At 49.7% G+C, this 23,133-nt stretch overlaps 3 protein-coding genes across 6 annotated transcripts in view; 2 read left to right on the top strand and 1 right to left on the bottom strand.

Moving 5' to 3' along the window:
- Nucleotides 1–8: 8 nt before the first annotated feature.
- E4F1 (E4F transcription factor 1) lies at nucleotides 9–8,755 on the top strand. Of its 2 annotated transcripts, none has more exons than XM_065850875.2 (14): nucleotides 9–311; nucleotides 763–914; nucleotides 1,054–1,150; nucleotides 1,526–1,731; nucleotides 1,941–2,061; nucleotides 2,328–2,480; nucleotides 2,737–2,903; nucleotides 3,221–3,445; nucleotides 3,773–3,878; nucleotides 4,386–4,603; nucleotides 4,941–5,139; nucleotides 6,327–6,487; nucleotides 7,244–7,306; nucleotides 7,702–8,755. In XM_065850875.2, exons 1-14 carry the CDS (start codon nucleotides 155–157, stop codon nucleotides 8,047–8,049), a joined length of 2,373 nt encoding a protein of 790 aa, XP_065706947.2. In that variant the 5' UTR covers nucleotides 9–154; the 3' UTR covers nucleotides 8,050–8,755. The 2 variants fall into 2 exon arrangements, with proteins under 2 accessions (XP_065706947.2, XP_065706946.2); XM_065850874.2 differs by having other exon boundaries at nucleotides 10–311; nucleotides 1,051–1,150.
- On the bottom strand, nucleotides 5,922–16,133 carry ZDHHC4 (zinc finger DHHC-type palmitoyltransferase 4). 2 transcript variants are annotated; one of them, XM_071814963.1, is made up of 8 exons: nucleotides 16,046–16,133; nucleotides 15,502–15,631; nucleotides 12,795–12,868; nucleotides 11,614–11,792; nucleotides 11,388–11,513; nucleotides 10,512–10,756; nucleotides 9,258–9,544; nucleotides 5,922–7,031 (listed from the first exon to the last, which is right to left on the bottom strand). In XM_071814963.1, the coding sequence occupies exons 2-7, from the start codon at nucleotides 15,622–15,624 to the stop codon at nucleotides 9,260–9,262; spliced, it is 1,032 nt and encodes a 343-aa protein (XP_071671064.1). In that variant the 5' UTR covers nucleotides 15,625–15,631; nucleotides 16,046–16,133; the 3' UTR covers nucleotides 5,922–7,031; nucleotides 9,258–9,259. The 2 variants fall into 2 exon arrangements, with proteins under 2 accessions (XP_071671064.1, XP_065706948.1); XM_065850876.2 differs by having other exon boundaries at nucleotides 5,922–9,544; nucleotides 16,046–16,131.
- Nucleotides 16,134–20,612: 4,479 nt separating this feature from the next.
- GRID2IP (Grid2 interacting protein) overlaps nucleotides 20,613–23,133 on the top strand; it is a 34,376-nt gene continuing 31,855 nt past the window's right edge. For both annotated transcript variants that reach the window (XM_071815173.1, XM_071815172.1), the window contains exon 1: nucleotides 20,613–21,337. In XM_071815173.1, the coding sequence (XP_071671274.1) occupies nucleotides 20,774–21,337 (564 nt within the window). In that variant the 5' untranslated portion in view covers nucleotides 20,613–20,773. The remainder of the gene's footprint in view (nucleotides 21,338–23,133) is intronic.

The following is a 23,133-nucleotide window of genomic DNA, read 5'->3' as shown; positions in this document are numbered from 1 at the left end:
CCAACGCCGCCCGGGCCGCGCGTGGCCCCGGAACCCCGTGCGGCGGTCGCGTTCCCCGCCGAGCCCCCTCGACGGCCCGTCTCGCGGCACGCGGCCCGTTGTTATGACGACACGGCCGTAAAGCCGCCATCTTGGCGGTGCGGCTCGTTGCGACATGGAGGCCGCGATGGCAACGAGCGCGGGGCCGGCGGGGCTTACGGCAGACGCGGCCGAGGAGCGCGGGGAGGCGGCGGCCGCGGACTCCGGTGCTGCCGCGACTCCCGCCGGCCCCGCCGCCTTTCTCAGCCTCCCGGCGTCCTTCAGCGAGGAAGGTACCGGCCACGGGGCGGGTGGTGCCGCCGCGACAGGGCCCCGGCTGGAGCTGAGGAGAGAGCGGGGCACGGGGCGGGGGCCCACGGAGGCGCCTGAGGGGACCCGGCCCGGGGTCGGAACCGGTCCCTGAGGGGTGAGGGGGTCCTGGCCGGGCCGGCTCTGTCAGCGGGGGCTGTGGAGGCCGCTGGCACTGGGGTCTCCGGGCCCGTCTGCGCCCCGTCCCTCCTCCGGGCTGCGGGAGCGGAGTCCCGGGCCGATCGTCCCGCCCCGCTCCAGAAACCGCCGCGTTGCAGGAGCGAAAACCCACCTGGGTAACGGATTTGCCCCCCGGGTCCTTCCCCACCCCTGGCGCGGAGCTCCCGGGGACACACGGAACACAAGTTTTGGGTGTAAACGCAGCCCGTTGTGGGTGCCGCGTTCTCCTAAAGCCGCGTCCCCGTTTCATGGCAGATGAAGATGACGTGCACAAGTGCGGGCGCTGCCAGGCAGAGTTCACATCCCTGGAAGAATTTGTGCAACACAAGTTACAGAAGGTCTGCCAGCGAGCTCCAGAAGCTCTGGCTGCGGCGTCAGCAGCACTCCTCAGCCGAGAAGTCCAAAAGGTGACAGCAGGCTTCTCCTCAAGCCGCGGCTCAAAATAATTAGGATGCAACGGTCTGTTGGGTTGGAGGGGAGAGAATAGAATCCAGTGTTTTTAAAGGTACTAAAACCTTTCTGCCAACGTGTTATCTGTTACAGCAGGTCATTCCATCTGTCGAGGAGTCGATAACTGTTGCTCATATAGTTGTGGAAGCGTCTTCCATAGCAGAGGAGATCGGCAGCGCCTCAGCCATTGTAGGTGAGCAGCAAGACCCCCCAGTGCCCCTGTGGGGTTGGACCAGTTCAGTCCCCCAGTGTCCCCTCTGGTTTGATCTGGGGTGTCGCTGGTACGTGACATCTCAGTGCTGCTGAGCACTGGGACCTGGCACTGAGTGTTCCCTAGGTGCTGGGCAGGCCAGCTTGGCAATTCTCTCTGCATTAACACATATTAGATTTAAAACTCCATTCCCGAAGTGTCCGTTTTCATATTTCTGCTGCAGTAATGAGAACTGTGCAAAGACCAGGTTTAAAGTAACTGTTTCTCCTCCTTACTGCGTGAAGTGCTGAGACAGTCACTTGTTCTAGTCACGTGAAGCTGTTTTGTAAAGAACAAAACTTCCTTTCCTTTTCCCAGGCAGCGGGCACATCAAAGAAGTCGTAGTTGCAGGAGACCACGTCTTTGAAAACCCAAACGGTCACATCGATGGGGAAGTCACTGAAGAGCAGGGCACGCCTGACGATGAGGAGCAGGATATTTCCACAGAACTGATCAAGGTTAAGCTGCTGGTTAACAAAGAAGGGCGATATGTATGTGAATTATGCCAGAAGACATTTAAAACAGTAAGTATCTCTTCTGCTGTGTTTGGGGTAGTGAGTTATTTTGTTTGCTGTTAACTAAGACACCTCAGGAGTCGATAACAACGTCCTTCTCTACTGCGTGCTACACTTCTGAAAGGAAAGGTCTTCTTTCAGAAGGAGCATTGTTGTTCTTTACCACTGAAATGTTCCACAAGGGTTTGACATCTTTTGAAATGAATTTTTTTCCATAGGCCAGCATCCTCAAAGCTCACATGATCACTCACAGCAGCAGAAAGGACTACGAATGCAAACTCTGCGGGACTTCCTTCAGGACAAAAGGCTCTCTGATTCGACACCATCGGCGTCATACTGGTAAGACAGTTCTCCAAATGTTCCTTGTTGCTGGTGTGTGCTGGCTGTGGTTTCTTTCCCACCTTCCCTTCCCATGGGATTTCCTGCTGCTTTCCATCTGCTGAGCTGAGCTCCCGATGTTTGGGGTGCGTGGAGGCAGCGCGGGGTCCCAGGATGAGCCCAGTCTGGGGCTGTGGAAAGCAGGGACCGTTCCTCTCACTGTCACACAGAGCTAACGCTGCCCGTGGTCCCTTTAACGCTGTTGATTTGATTCTTGGCGTTTCCAGATGAAAGACCTTACAAGTGCAAGAAATGTGGGAAAAGCTTCCGGGAATCTGGAGCTTTGACTCGGCACCTGAAATCTCTGACACCTTGTACCGAAAAAATTCGCTTCAATGTGAACAAAGAGATCGTAGTCAATAAAGATGATTTGCCAGCAGGTCAGTGACGCTGTCGGTCCCCGCCTTGCATCTGGTAAAACCGAGCATGCTTCTGGCACTTGAACTGTAATTCTTTCTCAGTTATGAAAGAAATATTGCTGTGGTATTCAGTTTCTATCTTTAATACAAGAAAAAGTAATTTATAGAGTTAAACTATTAACCTGGAGCGTATGTATGTAGCCAGGTGCTGGCTGTGAAGAACGTTTGAGAAGGGGTGGCAGTAACCAGGTGGTTCGTTCTGCTCCTTTTTTTGAAGGATCCTGTAATTCGACGACAGACACCGTTTCATCGATAGCGAGTGAATCCATTGAGACCTCGCCCGTGATTCATCTCGTGACAGACGCAAAGGGCAACGTTCTTCACGAAGTCCACGTCCAAATGCAGGAACTTCCCATTGTTGATGCGAAATCCCTGGACCAGGATGTGAGTGTCATTTCTCTCAAATACCCTTCACATGTTTTACGCAAGGAAGTCTTGAAGTATTTAGAATAAATCTGTCTGGTGGAAGTAAATGTTTAATTATCTGCTTTTTCATGTGAGAACATAAAAGGCAAGCTCTGCTCTGACCTCTGGCTGTTCACCTCATCTTCCTTCCCACTGCAAGACCGTTCCCTTGTTGATCTTTCAACCCATATTGCAGCATCAGACACCCCAGAAAGAAAAATGTTATAGCGACGTTGCTATAAAAAATGCTGTGTTATTTGCTGTTCCAATGACTGGACTGTTCATTCCTTCGGCAGTCGCATCCTGAGGAGCTGCTGTGTGAGGGTGAGGTGAACAGTGAGAACCTGCTGCGCCAGGCCATGAGGAATTCAGGGATCGTGATAGAGCGAGTCGCGATGGAGGAGGCGCCCAAGGCTGATGAGCCTGCTGCAGCTGCCACCGAGGAGCTGGAAAATGAAGTGGTGGAAGCAGAAGAGGAGCCGTGTGGGGAACAGTGTGTCAAAGCGGAACAAGCAGAGTCTGTATGTTTGTATTCCATCAATAGATTAATTTTTTTTACTAATCTTGTGTGCCTGCACATGGTTGTGGACGGCAGCGTTAGTCTCACCACCCGCACGTTATCCTCAGCACATCTCTCCCTGTGCCCGGGTGTTTGTGTCCATTTTTATAGTTCTGTTTTTCGTGCATGCTTTATGTGTAGTGTTAGTATGCATGCGTGCTCTCGCCTGTTAACAGTACAGACCTCTTTCCTGTCAAAGCTGGAGTATTTAATTGGGAATTTGGTTAGCAACATTTACTGTCCGCACTAATATAAGCACACTTATGGTTTACCATCTTCTTTCTGACAGACAGATGTGGAAAGAACAAATGGGTACAAAAGTTACGTTTGCCCTCACTGTAATGAAGCCTTCAGTGAAGCTACTTCCCTTGAAACACACATCAAAGGTCATTTAGGTAAAGTTTTACTGCTTATGCTCTTGTCTAAAATGCGCCCTGTCTGACTAGCACCCTAAGCATAGTACAGCTTGTTTTTTGTTACACATTCCTTGCCTTTATGTGGCCATTAGCCATGCAAAATTAATTGATCCTTAACACACAAATAGGCAAAGGTTGACTTTGGTTGAGTGAAATAAATATAAAGCAAAGGAAAAGTTTCCGTGTGTCGGGGCCTGCACTGGATCCTTGAAAGTGAAATTTTGTGACAAGGCCAATAAAAAGGTTAGTGAGGCAGAACAAGTCAATTGGCTGGAACTGCTGCTTGAGAGGCAGCAAAGGCCATAAGAGCAACATTTGAGCAGAATTAACTTGTGAGTGAGACAAGCACATACATGCTGTTGAAAACATAATTTCCCTCCTTCTCTGGCTTAATTTTTAGGTAAGAATTTTGTTACGCTGTGTACTAGATACCTGCCACTGCTGCTTGTCCTGTATCAGCCATGCGTTCTCTTTCTCTCTCTTTAGATTACAAGCCTTTTAAGTGCGAGGAGTGTGGCAAAGAGTTCACTAAGGGTTATCTGCTGAAAAAGCACCAAGAAGTGCACGTGAACGAGCGGCGTTTCCGCTGCGGAGAATGCGGCAAGCTCTACAAGACTATTGCACACGTGAAGGGGCATCGCAGGGTGCATTCTGATGAGCGGCCATATTCCTGCCCCAAGTGTGGCAAGCGGTACAAGACAAAGGTGGGTCTCCCTCACAACAGGCCTACAGATTTTCCTTTCCAGGGCCAGGGTTTGGGAGGAGAACAAAGAAAGAACAAACACCAGCTCACCTGCCCCTTGTGAGAGCAGAAGCTCCAGAAGGAGGTTTTGTTTTAGTGAGGAAAAGAGGGACAGTCTTAATAAAACCCTCGCATTTGTAAAGGAACTGTTCCTTCATGTGTGGAAAATTTACATAAAAATAATAAACCCAAGTATTTATCATGCTCAGAGATGTTGACTTTTACTCTGGAAACTAAAATACTGCCTGCTCAAGTTGTCCTTCCCTTCAGCTGCCCCTCTCTTGCCTCTCTCTGTGCAGAACGCCCAGCAGGTTCATTTCCGCACGCATTTGGAGGACAAGCCGTATGTCTGCCAGTACTGCAGCCGGGGCTTTCGGGAGAAGGGCTCGCTGGTGCGCCACATCCGCCACCACACTGGAGAAAAGCCTTTCAAGTGTTACAAGTGCGGGCGCGGGTTTGCGGAGCATGGCACCCTCAACAGGCACCTAAAAACCAAAGGTGAGGTGGCAAAGCTTGTCCGCGTTGTTGTAGGAGTTGGGGTGGACAAGCTGCTTTTTGGCTGAATGGCAGTGGATTTTCAGAGTGGGTCTGACAACCTTTGTCCAAGGCCACTTATCCATCTGCAACTCAGTTGTGTCAGAAGGTAAATTATATTTGTTTTCATCTTGATTAATGAATATTTTGTTGTGATCTTTCTGACCGAAACCCATGCTGAACAAACAGCCATAAACCGGTTCTAATATAAAGTCTAGATCATCTAAATAAAGAGGAAGGTAAGCAAACCAGAGTTTGTATTAACTGCAGGAGTGCTGTGCTCTCTGTGCCAGTCTCTGGCTTAAGTGCTCTCTGCTGCCCTGAGGTGGGGAAGATGAATCCCACACCGTACTGGAGTCTGTCCCAAATTGTGAAGCATTTCCATTCCACAGCTATACACAAAGAGGGAGAAAATTAACGTTTTCACAAAGTAATCCTGGAGAGAGCTTGATTTCTGTGTCAGGGAAGAGGTGAGAAGACTGAAAAACTTACAATGCTGCACATGTTGTTATGGTTAAACTTGCCAATTGAGGTTTTTTTGCATTAAATTTGTACTAATATGGGGGTTTTATGAAATCCTGTTAAAACATAAAGCTTGGATGATGTGTAAGGAAAATGTTTTAAATAGAATAAGTTCTCACAGATAATCTTGTTTGATCGGATTAGTTTTACTGGACCTGCTGCTCCTTTAGCTCCTAAGTATGGATTTTCAAACTTCTTCAGGTAGTGATGATGATGCATCGAGATTATAAAGGGCAAGTTTACTGAAGGAAAGAAAGAGTTTCCTGAAATGTAACACATAAGCACAAAATATATATGACTTAAAATACACCCAAAGTCTTACTGTATGTTCTTCGTATATGGCTTTTGAAATCCTGTATGGTTTTATTCACTTGTGTGTTTTTTTTGAACGGCCCTGAAGCGTTGCTCTGTTCCAGGCTCAGGCCTCTTTGCAGTCACGCAGGCCCCTTCTCAGCCGGTCTTTGGCCTGTTTTGGGGGATAAGAGCCTGTTGTGTGACTGCTGGTCCCTTCTCGGTGCTGTCCTGTTAAAGGGGTTTCGTTTGTGCTGTGCAGTTTTTCCCCGGTACTCCTGCACTTGAGATAGTTATGACAAACACCATTTTTCCGACATGTTTGGAATCTCATTCAGGTGGCTGTCTCCTTGCTTTGAAAGAGGTGGAAGAAGTGATAGTGTCCGAGGAAAGTCAGTCAGCTGACAACCTGGCTGCAACAGTCATTTCTGAAGATCCTCACACGGTGCTGGTGGAGTTCTCCTCCGTGGTGGCGGACACGCAGGAGTACATCATCGAGGTGAGGTGGGGCAAACGGCCTCCTCGGGCCCAACCCAGCTCCCTGTTTTGTCGGTAAAAACTGCAGTTGTGCATGTTCCTCCTCTGGGCTTTTGGAAGAAGGTAAAATAGGATCTATCCGATGCTACCCCTGCTCACATGGCCCTAGGAATAAGTTGGATTAATCTTGTTCGCCAGGAGCGCTGGGTGCCTGCTTCACCTTCTGCAAATAACGTAGGCAGGAAAATGAGAACGCAGGGCAGACTCACCGAGAACTGACCACGCCAGATTTTATGTCCTCACAAACTTGCTTCAGCTTTCCCTCAACTTTTATCTGCTCTTTCCTCCCAGTTCTATTTTGCTTATTTTGTCCAAAATAATAATCTGCTGTTGTTAACTGGCTGTGGCTGCCAAAAGCAACAAATTCTGCATTTTGCTTTCTCCCCCTTGTGTCAAAGAGCCAGTACTCATCTGTGCAGAACACCACAGTTCATTTCTTGGGTCCCTTTAGTGCCGCCACCGTTTTTCTCCAACGGGAGAAAAATCCACCAGTTGGCCAAGTCCTGCTGAGAGAGGATGTTCTTTCAGTCACTTGTGAGCACTTCACATCACTTTTAAGTAGCTCTCAATAATGGGATTTGGAGGGAAGTTCAAGGAGCACTTGTCTTTAGAGTAGCTACTGCATCATGGGGGAAACAGAAAGACTTTGTAAAAGATCTTAGTGTCTTGCATCTTGGTAATAATCTAAAAATGGAATAATTGTATTTTGTCTTTCAAGACTGCTACTGAAGATATGGAGACGAGCGAAGCTACTGAAATCATAGAGGGAACAAGACATGAGGTAAAGCAGCCACATAAACTATTATTTTGGGGACTAGATGAAATGAATCATTTCTAGTGTCTAAAAGTCATGCTAAGTAAACTAAGTCCTGCTAAGACTTGGCTCAGTCAGTTGAAGTGCCTGGACGTGCATTGTTAAGATTTTTCTGTCAACAGCACTTTGATGTTCTGTAGGAAGTTCCCTGCTGACAAAACATCTTTGTGTGACCTGTTTGAAGAGTCGCTGTTCTAGGGGCGATGAGAACTCCAGTGAACAGCTGGAGGAAACTGGAATGAAATGGTTCTTGTTGTGCTGCCCTGCTGGTCATCACACATTGACAGGGACGAGAAGTGTCAGTACTTCTGACAGAGTACAGGACACTGAGAAACAACATGGCCTCATTTCTCCTCATGTAGGTTGACAGCCACATCATGAAGGTCGTGCAACAAATAGTAAATCAAGCAAACTCTGGTCACCAGATTATTGTCCAGAACGTCACCGTGGCAGAAGACTCTGAAGTCCCCACGGACGCTGGGGACACCATCACTATCGCCACCCCCGAGAGCCTCACGGAGCAGGTGGCGATGACGCTGGCGTCAGCCATCGGGGAGGGAGCGGTGCTGACCACCGAGGGCAGCATCCAGACTGAAGAAGCAACGGTGACGATGGTGGCGTCCGAGGACATTGAGATAATGGAACATGCGGGAGAGTTTGTGATCTCTTCCCAGGAGGGGGAGGTGGAAGTCCAGACTGTCATTGTGTAACCGCATGTGGCCAGCGACAGATGTTCTTGTAACACTCACTGGTTTTCTCCAGTTTGGGGAGTTTGACCAGCCCTAAGTTTGCCACTATAATTGTTGAGAGAGCAAGGGAGAGAATGAGAATGCTTCTGTAGGTAAGTGGCTTCACAGGACGGTACAGCCCTGAGATGTTGCTGTTTAAAATGGACAAAGGGTGGTTAAACACCTCTGGAAGTAACCAACACCCCATAGTGACAGTCTCAAAATAAAGGAAGATCCTTTGTGAAGCATTTACCTATGACCACAGGCCGGAGTATTCTGGCATTTAAAAGGATTCAGAAAGTGGAGCAAGTATGTAGGGTCTCAGAAGAGACTGCATCATATGCATTTAAAACAAACCAAACCTGAGGAGTTGTGGGGTGCAGTCACCACCGCTCATGCCTTTAACCTCACTACTTTAGTCCTCTTAAGGCATGGTACTGCAGTATTTTTTTTTTTTTTACTTTATTTTATATCCTGGACACGTAGCCTTATGTACCGGTCTCTGACAGAATGCATTGCTGTACCCTCACAACGTCACACAGGCCGCTCAGAGAGCTGGTCTGTTGGTGTGTAAAGCCATACTGTATAGGATTTTTTTAAACTATATATGGATTTTTAATTACATATTGTACAGATTTGGCATGTAAATAAATACATTTTTAAAAATAAAGTTATTTAAAGTTCTTACTGTATTTTCCCAATTTCTGCTCTATTATCACTCAAACAGAAGAATTTCTGGAAGGACAACCGGGCTTGTGCTGAAGAAACCCTTACTGGGTGAGTCAAACATGCTGTTTTTCCCCAAACAAACACAAGTCTTGTGGCTGAGCCTCCCGCTGTGAACAGAACTCAGCTTCCCTGTTACACAGTGGTATAATGTGGCATACACAGAACAGTAAGAAGTTCCTTGTGTACATGTTCCATACTGAACTGATCCCTCGTCCAGCTTCCCTCAGTACCGCCATGGGGTCCGAAAGGATCCAGGGGCCACTGTCACAACTGGTACCAGTTGTATTTGGATAAACTCAGAAAAACTACATGTTCTGAAGACCGGTTGGCTTAATGAAATAAAAGTTTTCAATTAGTTAATTGAAATACAGTGATCTTTTTACAAAAGTTGTTCGGGGCATCAAAGCCACTGCTGAAATAGTCTTACAAAAAGTTAAAAATGCACAGATAAAGAATAATACCTTCATGTTTTCTTCTGTCTTTCCAACACTGTAGGAGGCTTAAAAATTTCCTTTAAATTCATCCAGACTCCTTTAGAATAAATATTTTTGTAGCCAGCTTGTCTGTCATGAGGCTGCAATGCCCGATGGTGGGAACACCCGTATCTTCGGGATTTATACCACTCGTTGGACGTCTGGTTGATGAAGGCCAAATACAGACTGAAGCAGCAATACGCACCCAGTACGAGCGTGAGAAGAGTAACAAACCCCAGCATGAAGACAATCCTGGGAAACGTCAAGAAAAGGTGCTGCAAAGAGAATAATAACTTCATTAAAAAGCTGGAGCATTGAATCACATGGTGGCACGTGAGCCCTGCAATACGCCAGCTGAAACACGTATCACCGTGCAGCCCCAGAACCGCGGGCACAGCCCTTGGAGTGGAACATGCACATCTCCAGAAATGGATTTCCTCACAAGCCTTGCTAGTATGTGGGAGTATTTCCTATACCCATCTATCTTTGAATGTTTTGCTTGTGTTTTGTTTTTTAATTAAAAGAATAATTAATGCAGATGATCTGAAAACAAACTGCCAAATGAAGAGGCTACAATCTGGTACAACATCAGGTTTTGCTGACATGATACAGCTCAGCAGCTCTTTTCTGAGTTAAATTCCAGTCCTGGGGGTGGTAACGGTTCTTCTGAAACACAAACATTCCCTGACCAAGATCCCTTTATAAAAGTCCAAGGCTGAAACATCTGTTGTCTCAGCTGAGGGAAAGATAAAACATTTACTACTGATCACCTCACTACCCTGCTACAGAAAGGGAGGAGGGGATTTAAATGCAAGTGACTCAAGTGCTTGAGAGACACGAAGTGACCCTTTGCATTCAGAGAAAATGAATATTCAAGTACTTAAATTCCAGGGTAGTATGGTCCTGATTTAACATCTCCAGATATGTGTTTTTCAAACCTGACTACAGTAGCTGGTCACTGGAATGTAAAGCCAGTTGTTATGAACCAGATCTGCTGAGTGACAGCAGCTGGAGACAGAAATCCAAAGGATGGGAGAGCAAAATGAAGCACTGTGAGAAAACCCATGTTTTTAAATATTCTGCAATGGCAGTTTTCTAAACTTAACCAGCTGTGTAAAGTTGGTAAAGAACCTGCAGTCCATCCACACCATGCCTGTGAGAACAGGTGGGCTTACAAGATTCCTGAAAGCAAAGGCTGAGACAAACCTTTTTATAAGCAAATAACCCGAAGCACTAACTTACCTGAATGAGGAAGAGAATGTCCACAGCGCGCTCCTGTCCCTGCTCGTCGATGTAGCTCCCGTGCATCACCCCCGAGAGCAGCACCACTCGGGTGAGGAACGCGGCTGTGACAGCAGCGACGGCTGCGGCTGCGCCCGTCAGCGCGCACAGGTACAGCAGGAAATAGCGCGTGGTCAGGGCGCCCACGCAGTTGTTGACCCACACACAGTGGTGATCGAACCGATGCACACATGCACTGCAGAGACCTGGCAAGGAGGGAGAGACAAGACAGTTTGGTTATTTGGGTTTTCAATGAACCAATTTGATTTTTAAACAGTTTGGGGTAGTTTTTCATCTGAAAAAATCTGGGAATGATTTAGCTTATAGCTTTTTAAGCAAATACATTAATTTAAGTTGCATATCACAAAATAAAATACAAAAACCAAAGACATGTATCTCATTTTCTCTTCTTCACCAAGCTGCAGCTCAAATACTTTAGTTTCTCCTACAGTACTGCTTAGCAAAGCATATAATAGGTAGGGCTTGTAGTTCCCAGCTTTATTTTAGATGATAACAGAAAATTCTGCAAGAGAAACCCAAAATCTTGAATTCAGGTCCTGACAGGTGATTATTTTTCATTTAACTTTGAGATGCTCCAAAGCTTGCCTGTTCCTGACCCCAAATGATACCCTCGGAACTGTCATTTCTGTGAGAAGAAATAGCAGCAAATCAGTTCCATGGAGGGGCAAAGGGCCGCTGTGAGCTGGGACCCCAGTAAAACACAGTCCCATGCGCATCGAGCTGGAGAACAGATGCTGTGTGAACTGTAGTTATTGATGGAGAATTACTTTGGGAAAGGCTTAGAGTTACACTTCTCAAGGCAGGTAAGATCCTTACTGCAATGTTTCGATCTGGCTGGCTTCTCCATGTTGCACGTGGGACATGTGACACCTTTCTGGAATAACACACCATCATATGCATACATCTTAACCAAGGATGCATGGTTTGATTTTGTTATTATACCTGTGAAATAAACAAGAGAAATAGTCAAAGTTAAGGTGTTTGTAACATTTTTTAGATTCTGTTTTCCAGCAGCTGCAGCTCCTAAGCAGCAGGAGCTTACCCGGGTTGGTGCGGGAGCAGAGCAGGAAGCCACCCGCGCTCCCGGCCAGCAGCACATAGGGCAGGAGGAGCAGCGGGAGCGGGAACTGCAGCTCCCAGCAGTACACAAACACCTCCCAGGTGTATTCCCCGAATACCGCGGCCTGCAAGGCCACGTGCAGCACAACAAACAAGCAGCTTCTGGAACAGAAAGGGGACAGTCTATTTAATACTTGGCATCCTGATTAGCAGGTCAAGTACGCTCAGAGGTGATCAGTAAAGACTTTCCAAATGCAAGGAGACACCTCTTTTAGGTTTTCAGGCCAGCATGGATTGCATATTAATAGTGTTTTCTTCATCCAAGGGCTTCTCCTTCTTCCCACACACATTCCTTTAAATATGCCAGCTAAATTCACTTCCAGCATTGTCACGTCATTTGGATTTTTTTCTTTCAACAGCACAGTCAAGTACGAAGCACCCTTGGTGCTGACAAAATATGCCACAAAACCTTCTGCCAGAAGACACATGCTGTGCTGCTCTGAAAGCAAAGGAAACCCAGTAAAAGGTAATCTTAAAAACAACTATAATAATAAAGCAGGCTCATGAAATAAGCACGGCAGGAGTTAGCAATGGTGAACACGAGTTCCAACCTGCTGCAGACTGTGGCTTCCGCGAGGCCAGTGACACAACCGTGTAGTGTCCAGTTTGCGATGTGTCACACTGAGCAACAGCTTTCGGCAGCCCAGCAAAGATCCTCCAATCAGCCACGTGTTGGAGTGCAACGTTCACTCACTTCAGGCCTTTGTATTGAACATCCGTTTACTGGACCTTTACTAGGAGTTCTAAATAAACGTCAAATCTCAATCTGCAGCTGCCAGAGTCGGCTATAATTCTCTGGTGGATACAATCTCCCACCAGTGTGACCTACATCTGTCACACTGGAAACTACTGAGACACATTATCTTTTTCTCAGCAATATGTTCAAATATTTCAGGGTATCATCTTCTAAACAATAAGCAGGGAACAGGAAGACAACAACATGGCAAACCTTAAAGGGAATCTCTAATCCCTGACAAGCACCCTCACCAAGAGAGAATATCTAAGGATAACACTGAAAGCTCTGACAGTGGCAGGAGGTCACCGATAGTAACCAGAAATACAAGTGAAAAATAATGTCAGAAGCATAAAGAAAAAGCGCAATACCTGGTGTGGAAGAGCCTGTGCAGTGCCCTCTGTGTCACCCTCTGGAGCCATGCGGGGATTACAAGGGACAACACCTGAAGCAAATGAAAACACTGTGTTATCTGAACTGCACACGGCGTCTGCCTGGGGGAGAGTTCAAATAAAACGCAAGTCCCCTAATCCCTCAGTTCTGTATCTGTAGCCATGTCACTGGGGCGGACACCCATTTTCAGGGGCATATGAGCTCCTAAGAAGGTTTTCAAATTGGGAGTGAGGTTCCACATTCTTGGGAGCCCAATAGGCACAAACAAATGTATCTGGGTTAATGTGTGAAAGTTATAAGGAGCTTATATCGGGTTATAGACTGGGTAACTGGTTGAGCAGGGGATAGAACTGAGCAATTCCTGAACTAAAATATGCTTCATCAGAACATCTGACAGATGTAAGCAGAGATAAGCAAAGGGATAAAGCCTGCTATCCTCCAGAAAAAGGAAAAAAATAAAAAAACCCACAACCCAACCAAAAACCAAACACATCCCACCAAAATCCAAAAATCCAAAAACCTTCAGGTACCGCTATGAGCCAGTCTGACAACTCCAGGCCTGTCCCACTGCCCTTTCAAACACAGCGAGGTACAACCAAGGCAAAAACTGCCCATCTCTGGAACCCTGAGCAGCAGCCGGTGAGCGCGGGACTGTCCGACACTGCGGGTCGGGAGGGGACAGGTCCCTATGGTGACACGCGGCTCCACCCACGCAGCAGAACTCGAGCAGCTGAGTCTATTTCTAGCTAACAGAAAGAAAATATGCAGTGAGAGCTTCTTGTCTCAGATGTGAAAGACCAGAAGGCAAAAAGCATATGTAGAGCTGAGAAGACGCTAAATAATTTTCTTTTCACTGGTGTGCCGCCTAGCAGCAGTTCAAGTGACAGGTTTTTTTAGAAAGAGGCTGCGCACTGCAGCAGGGAACACAAAACCAGACAGAACAGCAACCTGCGTGCAATTGCAAAATTCAGATTTAAATTAACTGTATGTTACTGAGGAGAAAATGAGACCTGTACAATGAACACAACACAACCGAGCCGCTGGCAGCACAGATACCAGAGCAGGGGTGGCAGCCGAGCTGCCACAGCACCAGGAACAGCTGCGCTCTGTGCAAATTCATCATTTCCTATTGCTCACAATAAATACTTTAAAGGGTCTTACAGGAGCACAGTCAAACAATTTCACACTTCCAAGCTGATATGCTTCATTAGTTACAGTCAGAAGTGAATTTAAAATACAGTGTCTAGACAAACTGTTTAGGACTACCTATATTCATTTCATGTGTACTAACATCGATTACACTTCTCCAGACAGTGACTTTACATCACCGCAGTATTTTAATTGGTGATTGTTACACGTTTCATAGAAGCAGCTATTAAGAAATGTGGGAAAATAAAAAATTCCTCTGTGCAGTGATCTGCATGTCTATATATAGCAAAATGAAAATACAATACTAGTAATAAAAATGAAAGTCCGTTTAGACTCATGTAAACAGCACTAAATATTATTTACAATGTAAATTTTAATTTGTATTCTTTCCCTTCCAAGAATGCTACACCTTTTTTTTTAACTTCTTCATTCAAGCACAGCCAAACAGACAGAAAAATAAGCTAGTGCCTTTTCAATTAATTCCCTGTTTTTACAATAAAATGCCAACTCTTAATCCTCTTTTAAAGCTCTTCATTCCTCTCTCTTTCTTAGGAAACAACTGCCTGCAGCATTATTACAGACTCACATTAAAGAGCTTCCCCAAAAACATTTGCTATCAGTTATAATTCTCTCCCTATTTTCATCCGCAAACCTCCCCCCTCCTTCTTCCTCTTCATGAGAGCAGCAAATGCCATAAAACTGCAAACACTTGAGGCCTCACTATTATTTAATTTCTCAAAGCTGGTGTGCTATGGTGCCACTGAACAATGTACTTCAAGCATCGTGAGAAGTTCCATCCCCACCACGACCCTGTGGTGGCTGCAGCTGCACCAGCACAGGCAGGAGCAGGAGCTGGGAGACATACATGAGTTTTTTATCACCTGCTTGCACAGGATTTCATCCACCAAAAGGAAGAGTATTTCTGTTTCTAATCGAAATGAGCAGTTACCTGAGACGTGTCAAAATATGATGAAATATGGAATACACCACGTCATCATGGACAGAGAGTGATAAACTTGATGAGGGGCTGGAGCACAAGTGTGATGGGAGCGGCAGAGGGACCTGGGGGGGTTCAGCTGGAGAACAGGACCTGAGGGGAGACCTTCTGATCTCTGAACTGCCTGAAAGGAGCTTGGAGCCAGGGGGGGTTGGGCTATTCTCCCAAGGAACAAGCGCCAGGACCAGAGGAAATGGCCTCAAGTTGCGGTAGGGGAAGTCGAGGTTGGATATTAGGAAAAAATTCTTCCCCAAAGGGCTGTGAGGCATTGGAACAGGCTGCCCAGGGCAGTGGTGGAGTCACCATCCCTGGAGGGGTTTAAAAGGTGTTTAGAGGTTCTTAGAGATGTGGGTTAGTATTAGAGTTGGGTTAGGTTATGGTTGGACTCGATGATCCCAAAGGTCTCTTCCAGCTGAAATGATTCTATGATTCTATCACTCTAACCACATACACTAGCAGTTTTTTACAGAGGAGAAATCCACGAATGGAGCAGGTGCAGCAGGCAGAGCCCCCAGTGCTCGCTGCCCGTCGCTCCTCACCTGGCCTGCACCGCTGGCACTGCTGCTGAGGACACGGCCCTTCCTTCCCGAGCAGGCGCAGAGCAGAGCAAAAGCGGTGAGAACCAAACCCAAGTAAATCAAGAAGAGCGTCAGAAAGTCCATCCTTGCCCTGCAACAGACAGAACCCCCACCAGTGCCCCTGCACGATCCCGGCCTGGCCAGCACAGCCACCCTCCCCCCCGGGATCTATTTCTATTTTTTGTGTATTTCTGCGCGGCCCAGCGCCCTGACAGGGACGGAGGAGCCGAGTGCCCGCCAGGCCAAGGGGCTCCGCGCTGGGACAACCCCGGGCGCCAGCCCCCACACCCCGGGCCGGCCGCTGCCGCTCCCAGGCCGCCTGACCCTCCGGCAGCAGGAGCGTGAGGGGACCTGGGGACGCAGTCGGGGCCTGCGGGGCGTCAGACTGAAGGAACACCGGGGGACAGGGACACAAAAGGACCGGGACACGGCGGGCGGGAACAGCGGATGTCCCCTCAACGGCCCCAGGAGCTGCCCCCACCCCACCAGCAGGGGTCACGCTCACCACCGCCCCGAGCCCGGCTAATCGATCGCCGAGCCCCGCCCCCGGTCGCTCGGCAATCTGCGGCGGCGGAAGCGCCTGGCGCCGCCCGGAAGCAGGGTCTCCTCTGCCGGGCCTGTCCCGGTACAGCCGCACGGACACCGGGAGAACCGCGAGCACGCACGGCACGGCCAAGGACAGTGCCTCTCTCGCCGGCTGCCGCCCGGGCCCAGCGGCCCCGGGGATCGGGCGCTTCTCCGGCTGCCGGGAGCAGGTGCAGGTGCCGGGGCTGCCAGGCGGTCACACACCGGGAAGCGGCTCCAACAGCCGTAGCCTCCTGAAGGAGCTGGGGCTGCTGGGAGAGCCGTTCGTTCCGGCCATCTTCCTTCTTCCACGGCAGAAAACGAAAGTTAAAGCAGTAAAAAATAAAAGTTAAATCATTATTTAAATCCCAGCGCTGTGTGGAGAGGCCTGGCGGCCCCGGGCAGTCGGTACCGTCCGAGTGCAGTTCACGTGCCCTTCTCTCGTTTCCAGCGGGTCTGTTAACGCTGCCAGGGTGCATCTTGTGCCATTCTTTGGAATCTGCAACAATTTCTCCAGTTTTGTTGCCTTTGGTGAAATCTCTAAAGCAAAATCACTCTGTGTTCTGCAGGAGCTCTGGGCATTACGCTCTCTTTTCCCAGGGAGCCGCCTGTCGCCCATCGTGTTCCCCAGGCTATAGGAACTGGGTGAGTTTGGGATCTCAGCCCCGGCTGGGGCACCGGAGCCACAAGTCCCGTAGCGGTTCCATACGTGGTGGTGTCAAATGAAACCGGCCCTGTGGCCGGTGCTCCCTGCAGCGCTGCTAATGAGCAGCTGATTGGGTTACGGCGCCTGGGTAGACTTTGCCATAGAAACTCAGGTGGTTGCTGCCTCCAGGTAACCGATCTGAATGCTCTGAACCTGCGGTGATGGTTTTGGCAGCTCGGGGTCCCCGGCTGCCACTGGCTGGATCTCACACACCACAGGTAAGTCCTCCAAGGATGCTCGGGGTGCTTTGGCACCAAGAGGAAAGTATTTGGCGTGGTCAGGAGATGCGGCAGCAGGAGATGAGGTTGCATTTCAGGACAGGGACCTTGTTTTTCCCAACATGTTCTCAGCCCACAGCACACCAAACCTCAACCTGGGAGCGAGAAATGCAGCCACGATATTGCTGGGGCACAGCTGTCCAGAGCGCAGCACAAAGCATGTTGTGGAAAGCCATTTTTTCCCTTCCTATTGATACAGCACAATTTCTGTCCTGCTCCACGTAGAGCTGTAGGTTTGTCTGGGACATCAGATGTAACCTGGTGAGTTTGGCAGCACAGAAGAGGCCATGGGTGCGAGGTGGTTTGTTTTTCTGTGGGCAGACAGGCAGGGTTTGTGCTGCAGACCCTGTGCACGGCGTGGAGCTGCCAGCAGTACTGGCAGAAGCTGCAGCAAGTGTCGTTGAACCGGGCACCAGTGCTGAGCTCCATCTGCTCCCGGTGGCCTTGGAGGCTCTGGGTGCTCAAGGACAGACCAGACAGCAAATACTTTAATAGGAGGCTGAGTCTGAGGGAAACGAAGCTGATTCAATCCAAATGCTGTGCAAATGAGTGACGAGTTTTGTTTGATCACAGTCTAGCAGAAGACCTGCAAGGAAACAATCTTTTCATTAGCTTGGAATCCCACTACTAATTTCTTGCAGGGATTAAAGTTCACTATCGGTGTTTTAAAGTACTTGAGTCACTTAAAAATGGAGGGAAAGGAACCACTTACTTAACTTGTTGAAAGAAGAATATCCATCACGGTTTTGCACGCCTGTTTGGGCAGTGAACAGCAGAGAAGATGCCCTGGCATTGTGCAGGAAAGCGTGTGCGTGTCTGTGTCAGCACAGGAGGGCAGTGTGTGCTCCCCCCAACGCGAACCCTGGGTGAGCAAGGGCACGAGTGAGAGCAAGACCCTCAAGATTCTCCACCGCATTTTGGGCAGGCACAGCACCCCCTGCAGCTTTTCTTCCTAAGGCTCCACCTGATCCCACCTCACATCTCCCAGGTTTGCCGGGGACAGTGTTTCCCCCAACCCAACGCTGCCCGCGGCTCAACCTGCGCGGTGCTGCAGGAGGACAAGCGCGGTGCCGCGGGAGGACGAGCTCGCTGCGCGGTGCCGCAGCAGGATGTGTAATACTCTAAAGCCTCTTAGCATGCTAAGCCCCGGCATTCCTGAGTGCTGAGGAAGCAGAGGAGAAAATCACAAATAGTAGCTTAACGAGCAGCTGGTGGCAGTGTGGGGGTCTCTGCTGTGAAACACCCTCCACTGCCCCCGCTATACAAGGATCCTCCTCTCCTGGCTGGGCAGAGCTCTCCTGGCACCCACAGAGTCGGTCCTGGCACCCAAATCCCTGCAGCAAACCCCCTGTTGTTTGGCAGACACATACTCCCAAAATCTCTCGTTTCTCAACCAAGTCTCCAGTGGTGGTGCCAGTGAGGTCTCCACACACCCAGCTGCCATTTGGGAGCGGTGCTTGCTGAGCAAAGCACCATCTCTTCACCTTTCCCTGTGTGATAAGGGATTTCCCTCTGCAGCACTAATCTGTTTTACCTCCTTCCAGCTCCTAATTCCCCCCAGATCTGCAGGCTCAGTTCAGCACCACACTCAGCCAGGGCAAGCGTGGCCGTTGGTCTGTTCATGTGTCCATCTGCGATGGAAATAAAGTTAATTAGGAAAGGAAAAGGCAAGAAAGACCTTCCCGCGTGCCTGGCGCTGACTTGGAGCAGCTGGAAGGGCACAAGGCTGGAGTGAGAACCAGGGACGGCACAGCTATCCCCTTCCCACGGCACCGCCGCCGTTTCGCCTGCTCCGCACCAGGTGCCCCCAGCACTCCGGGGGCTGTGGTGAGGACAGGGGAGCCGGGGAGATGCCCCCGAGAACCCGGTGGGGAGGTGGGACGCACTTCCAGGTGTGATGGAGGAGAACCAGGAAGGCTTCAAGCCCATAGCAGAACAAACCTGCCCCTGTGAGTGCCCGCCGGGATGGCTGCGGATTTCTGTAAGTGCTTGAGCCAGGAGCGCGAGGTGGAAGGGGGCGATGCAGCTCCCACAGGCGCTGGCCATGGCTTTGCCGTGGAGCTCAGTGGTGCTGGGGCCGTCCCAGTGCTTACTGGGCTCTTGCTGGAGCCTTCGCAGTGCCACAGCCCCAGGGATGCTCTGGCATCCGCTCGCCCATGGATTCCATCCCGCTGCTGCCAGACTCGCCCCGTACTTCACCCTCACAATTCCCCTCCAGTCCTTGACGTCTGTACCTGTTAACATGGGAAGTGGCTTTGTCTCCTCTTTAAGTAATAACAATAATAGCTCATTTTAATGTAGCATTTTAATCAGCACTGCTGTACAAAGGAGGACAAGATTATACTTGTAGTGTTAGTTACGGCACATTGTTTGGTCCTTTTTAATATTTCCTTATGAAGGCGGCACTCGTAGCGCTCGCTGTGGTGCAGCCTTGGTAGCTGTTTGCAGCAGCAGAGCAGGCTCGGGTTATTAAGACAGATTGCTGTGGTAATGCTGTTTTCCCAGCCCATCCTCACGAATCTGCTCTCAGAGCAAGCTGGGCCGTCTTATCTCTGCTGAAAATGAACACGAGAAGAGTTCTTGTAATCTCTCTGGCCTGTAATAGGATATTAAACAAGGTTTTCAGTGCTACTGAATTTTGACCAAGATTTTGAGTCAAGGTGCATTTGTGAGGATGTTTTTTATGAGCGATTCTGATTCCTTATAGTCTCCGTAAGGTAATTTGCCCAGGTTAAATAGTCTACGTTGCATTTTTGTAAATACTTAGTGTGTGCTAAGTAGCACAGATGGAATAAACAGGGGAGTAAAAAGCATCTTCACAGACAGCTGAGACCAAACGAAGAGAAAATCTACACACAGATTAATTTAGCAAGTGTCAGTGGATAATGCAAACACACATCGGTGGTGCTGAAAGGGCATCCAAGGGAGCTGCATGGATCAGCTGCTCCGATTTACCTTGGGCCAAGACGACTTTTGCAGATGTTTAGGGATGATGTGCTTCATTTCTCCTTGAGCAGCTGTGGAGCTGGTTCTGAGCCTTCAAATGAACCACAGACACATCCTTGTGAAAATCCTCATCTTTGCATTTCAGGAGGCTGTGATAATACAGGGGACAGGACAGGGAGGGCAGAAGGAATGTCCACAGTAGAGCTGAGAGGATCTGGCAAATTCAAATGGATCTGGAGTCATTTTGCAAGCTGCTAAAATATTGAGTATTGAGAAGAGCTGTTTAAAATAAGGCTGTATTAAGTCATTGGATGATCTGTTCATTAATGTGACTTACCAGGGAAATGAAATCAGCATTTTTCTAGACAAAGCAATTCAAGCAGGTGTTTAAGCAGGCAGGAGGGGGGGTTGGGGGTTGGCAGGAGGGGACAGAGCTGTGCGAGGCCACAGTCCTGGCGCTGGCTGCAGCCCCAACCTTTCCGGCCATCTCAGCTTCCTCACTGCTAATGGCCCTGGCACTGCCAGCGGCCTGCTGGTAGAGGAATAAAAGCTATTTTTTAGGGAAATAGAGAGGAAAAGTGTCCCTATTGGGGCATTTCCTCCCATGGTGGAGGGGTGCAGCACAACCTAAACCCCCTACACCAGATAAGATCCACATGGCATCTACAGGAACTGACACTAAGAATGGAAAACCCACCACAATTCCTTCTTTTTTCTTTCTTCTTTTTCAGTTGCAGCCATGCCAGCAACCAACCAGGGCTGGCCTGAGTCTTTCGGCTTCCAGATAAGCGGGACGGGTCCATGCTATGTCGTCTGGGTGCAGGAGGGCAGCAGTGCGGCAGCCGCGGGGCTGCGGCCGGGGGACGAGGTGCTGGAGATCGAGGGGCAGCCGGTCACCGCGCTGGGCTGCGAGGCTCTGCGGGGGCTGGCCCGCCGCTGCGCCAACGTGCCCCCCAGCATCGGGGTGGTCTCCCGCCTGCGGCACCTCGACATCCCCCCTGCTCCCCGGGGATGCTTCGGCTTCCAGCTGGCCAGTGGCAGCCCCCCGCGAGTGGCCAGCGTCAGCCCGGGCTCGCCGGCCGCCGCCCGCGGGATGGAGCCGGGGGATTTGGTGCTGGAGGTCAACGGGACACCAGTGACGGGGCAGGAGGCAGTGGCTGTGCTGGGAGGGTCCTGCCACGGGCGGTCCCTGCGGCTGGGGCTGCTGCGACCGCAGCGGGGGGTGAGCCCACAGGACCCCCTCTCCAGCGCCGAGGCCGTGCGGCAGGAGAGGAAGCAGAAAGCGCAGGAATTCAGCAAAAAGGTAAGGTTGGGGCGTGAGGAGGGCGTGTGGGGCTCTGGGCACCCCCTGCACCCAGCGGTGTGCAGATTGCCATGTTTGCAGTGCTGTGGGATGCGGGGGATGCTCCTGGCTTGGTCAGTGGGCTGGGGTGCAGCTGCAGGGCTTAACGCCCATGAAAAGAGTCTGATGGTTACTGGGATAGATGGTGCTGCAAAGATAGGGGATGAGCCGAAGTACTAATTCCTTTGCACTACAAGCACATGTGGAAACCCACGGGGGCAGATCCCTCACTCCTGCGTGTCTGGATGTCCCTTCCAAGTTTGAGCACATCATCCCATGGACATTTGAGCTCTTATTTCTCTACAAATGGAAAACATTGGTGTGATTACATCTTCTTTGCGTTCCTGAAGGCTGCCTAGTGGGTAGTTTACCAAACACATCACCTCGTGCTAATTATAAATTTGATCATGGTTGTTTTTTTAATCTTTCTAATTTCCATTTCAAAGTAGCCCTTTAAAATACTGTTATGAAAATAACCAGGCTTGTGGGGTTTTTTTTGATCCTGAGCTGATAAAGAAACAAGATATTCATAAAGAGATTCATGGGTATCAGCCAAATCCCCCCAGTCAGCTTTTACATTAAAGATTCACAAATACACACTGAGGTTTGGATTCATAAGGTAGAGCACCACACACGAAACAGATACCTGCTGATTACAGGAGATTAACAAGAAGATGAGAGGTTGTTCCACCCTGCCTCCATCTCATGAAGTCCCATTAAACCATGGGAACGTTTCCTGGATGATCACAGGAGAGCATTTTTGAAGTCAGCAAACTGGTCATGATGTACTGAGTGCCCTCAGGACCTCTGCCACGTCCCTTCCCTGCCCAACACAGCCACTGGTGATGGTCCTGGCCGGACACAGGTTTGCAAGAGCACAGCTTGGCTGGCAAATGCCTCTCTAAAGGGAGTTAGTGGCACAGATGTTTTAAGTGGCTCCATTTTTTTACATGATGCAGAAAATAATAAAGCCTTGCGGGGTGCTTTACCCCCTCATTTACCTGGGAGCTCAGCTCTGGTCCTGACAGCACTGCAAGCACCCAGACACTCCTGCCACCCATCACAAGGAAAGGTCGGAGGGTGCTGGGGGTTTGGCTTTTCATGCCACCACTGCCTGCAGGTCACTTGCAAGCCTGAGATCCAGAGGCTTTTCCCACCTTCATTCATTTGGCAAAGCCCCTGTTTGAATCACGCTTGCCTGGCAGATGGACTTAGTGGCCATGGGGCCAAGGCTGGAGCTGTGACAGCAGCCTGGGGACATCCCCAAAAGTGCTAGAGGTGCTCAGGTTCTTGGTTCCAGGTCAACATCTCCTCTTGTCCCCTACACACTCAGGGACCTGTTGAGGACTGCACTGACACGAAGGGTGCCAACAACCCCGCCCCTCCCCCCCCATTCCCACCCACCAAGCCCTTCCGTCTCAGCCCAGGCAAAAATGTCACAGCAGCATCCTGGGATTCATCCCAGCAGGAACACCATGTGCTCTGTCATTCCCGTGCTGGACCTTGGGACTGAAAACACACTTGTTTGCCCAGGGGACGCAGCTGCTGGGGCTGCCCCAGATTCAGTAACCTTGAAGCGCTGGTGCTGCCGGGAGCCCCTGCAGCACTTGTGTAGCGGCTGTGCAAACCAGCAGCACCTGGGGGGTGCTGCCAGGGGTCTCTGTGCCAGCGAGGCCTCCCCCAGGAACTGCCAAAGGGGACAAGCACCTGGAGCAAACAGCTCTGCCCCTTCGTTGGACAGGGTCTCTCCAGCCAGC

This window comes from Patagioenas fasciata, chromosome 15 (assembly GCF_037038585.1).
Source record: "Patagioenas fasciata isolate bPatFas1 chromosome 15, bPatFas1.hap1, whole genome shotgun sequence".
NCBI lineage: Eukaryota > Metazoa > Chordata > Aves > Columbiformes > Columbidae > Patagioenas > Patagioenas fasciata.
The sequence above is the reverse complement of the archived record's forward strand: the minus strand, read 5'-3'. Positions and strand labels throughout refer to the sequence as shown.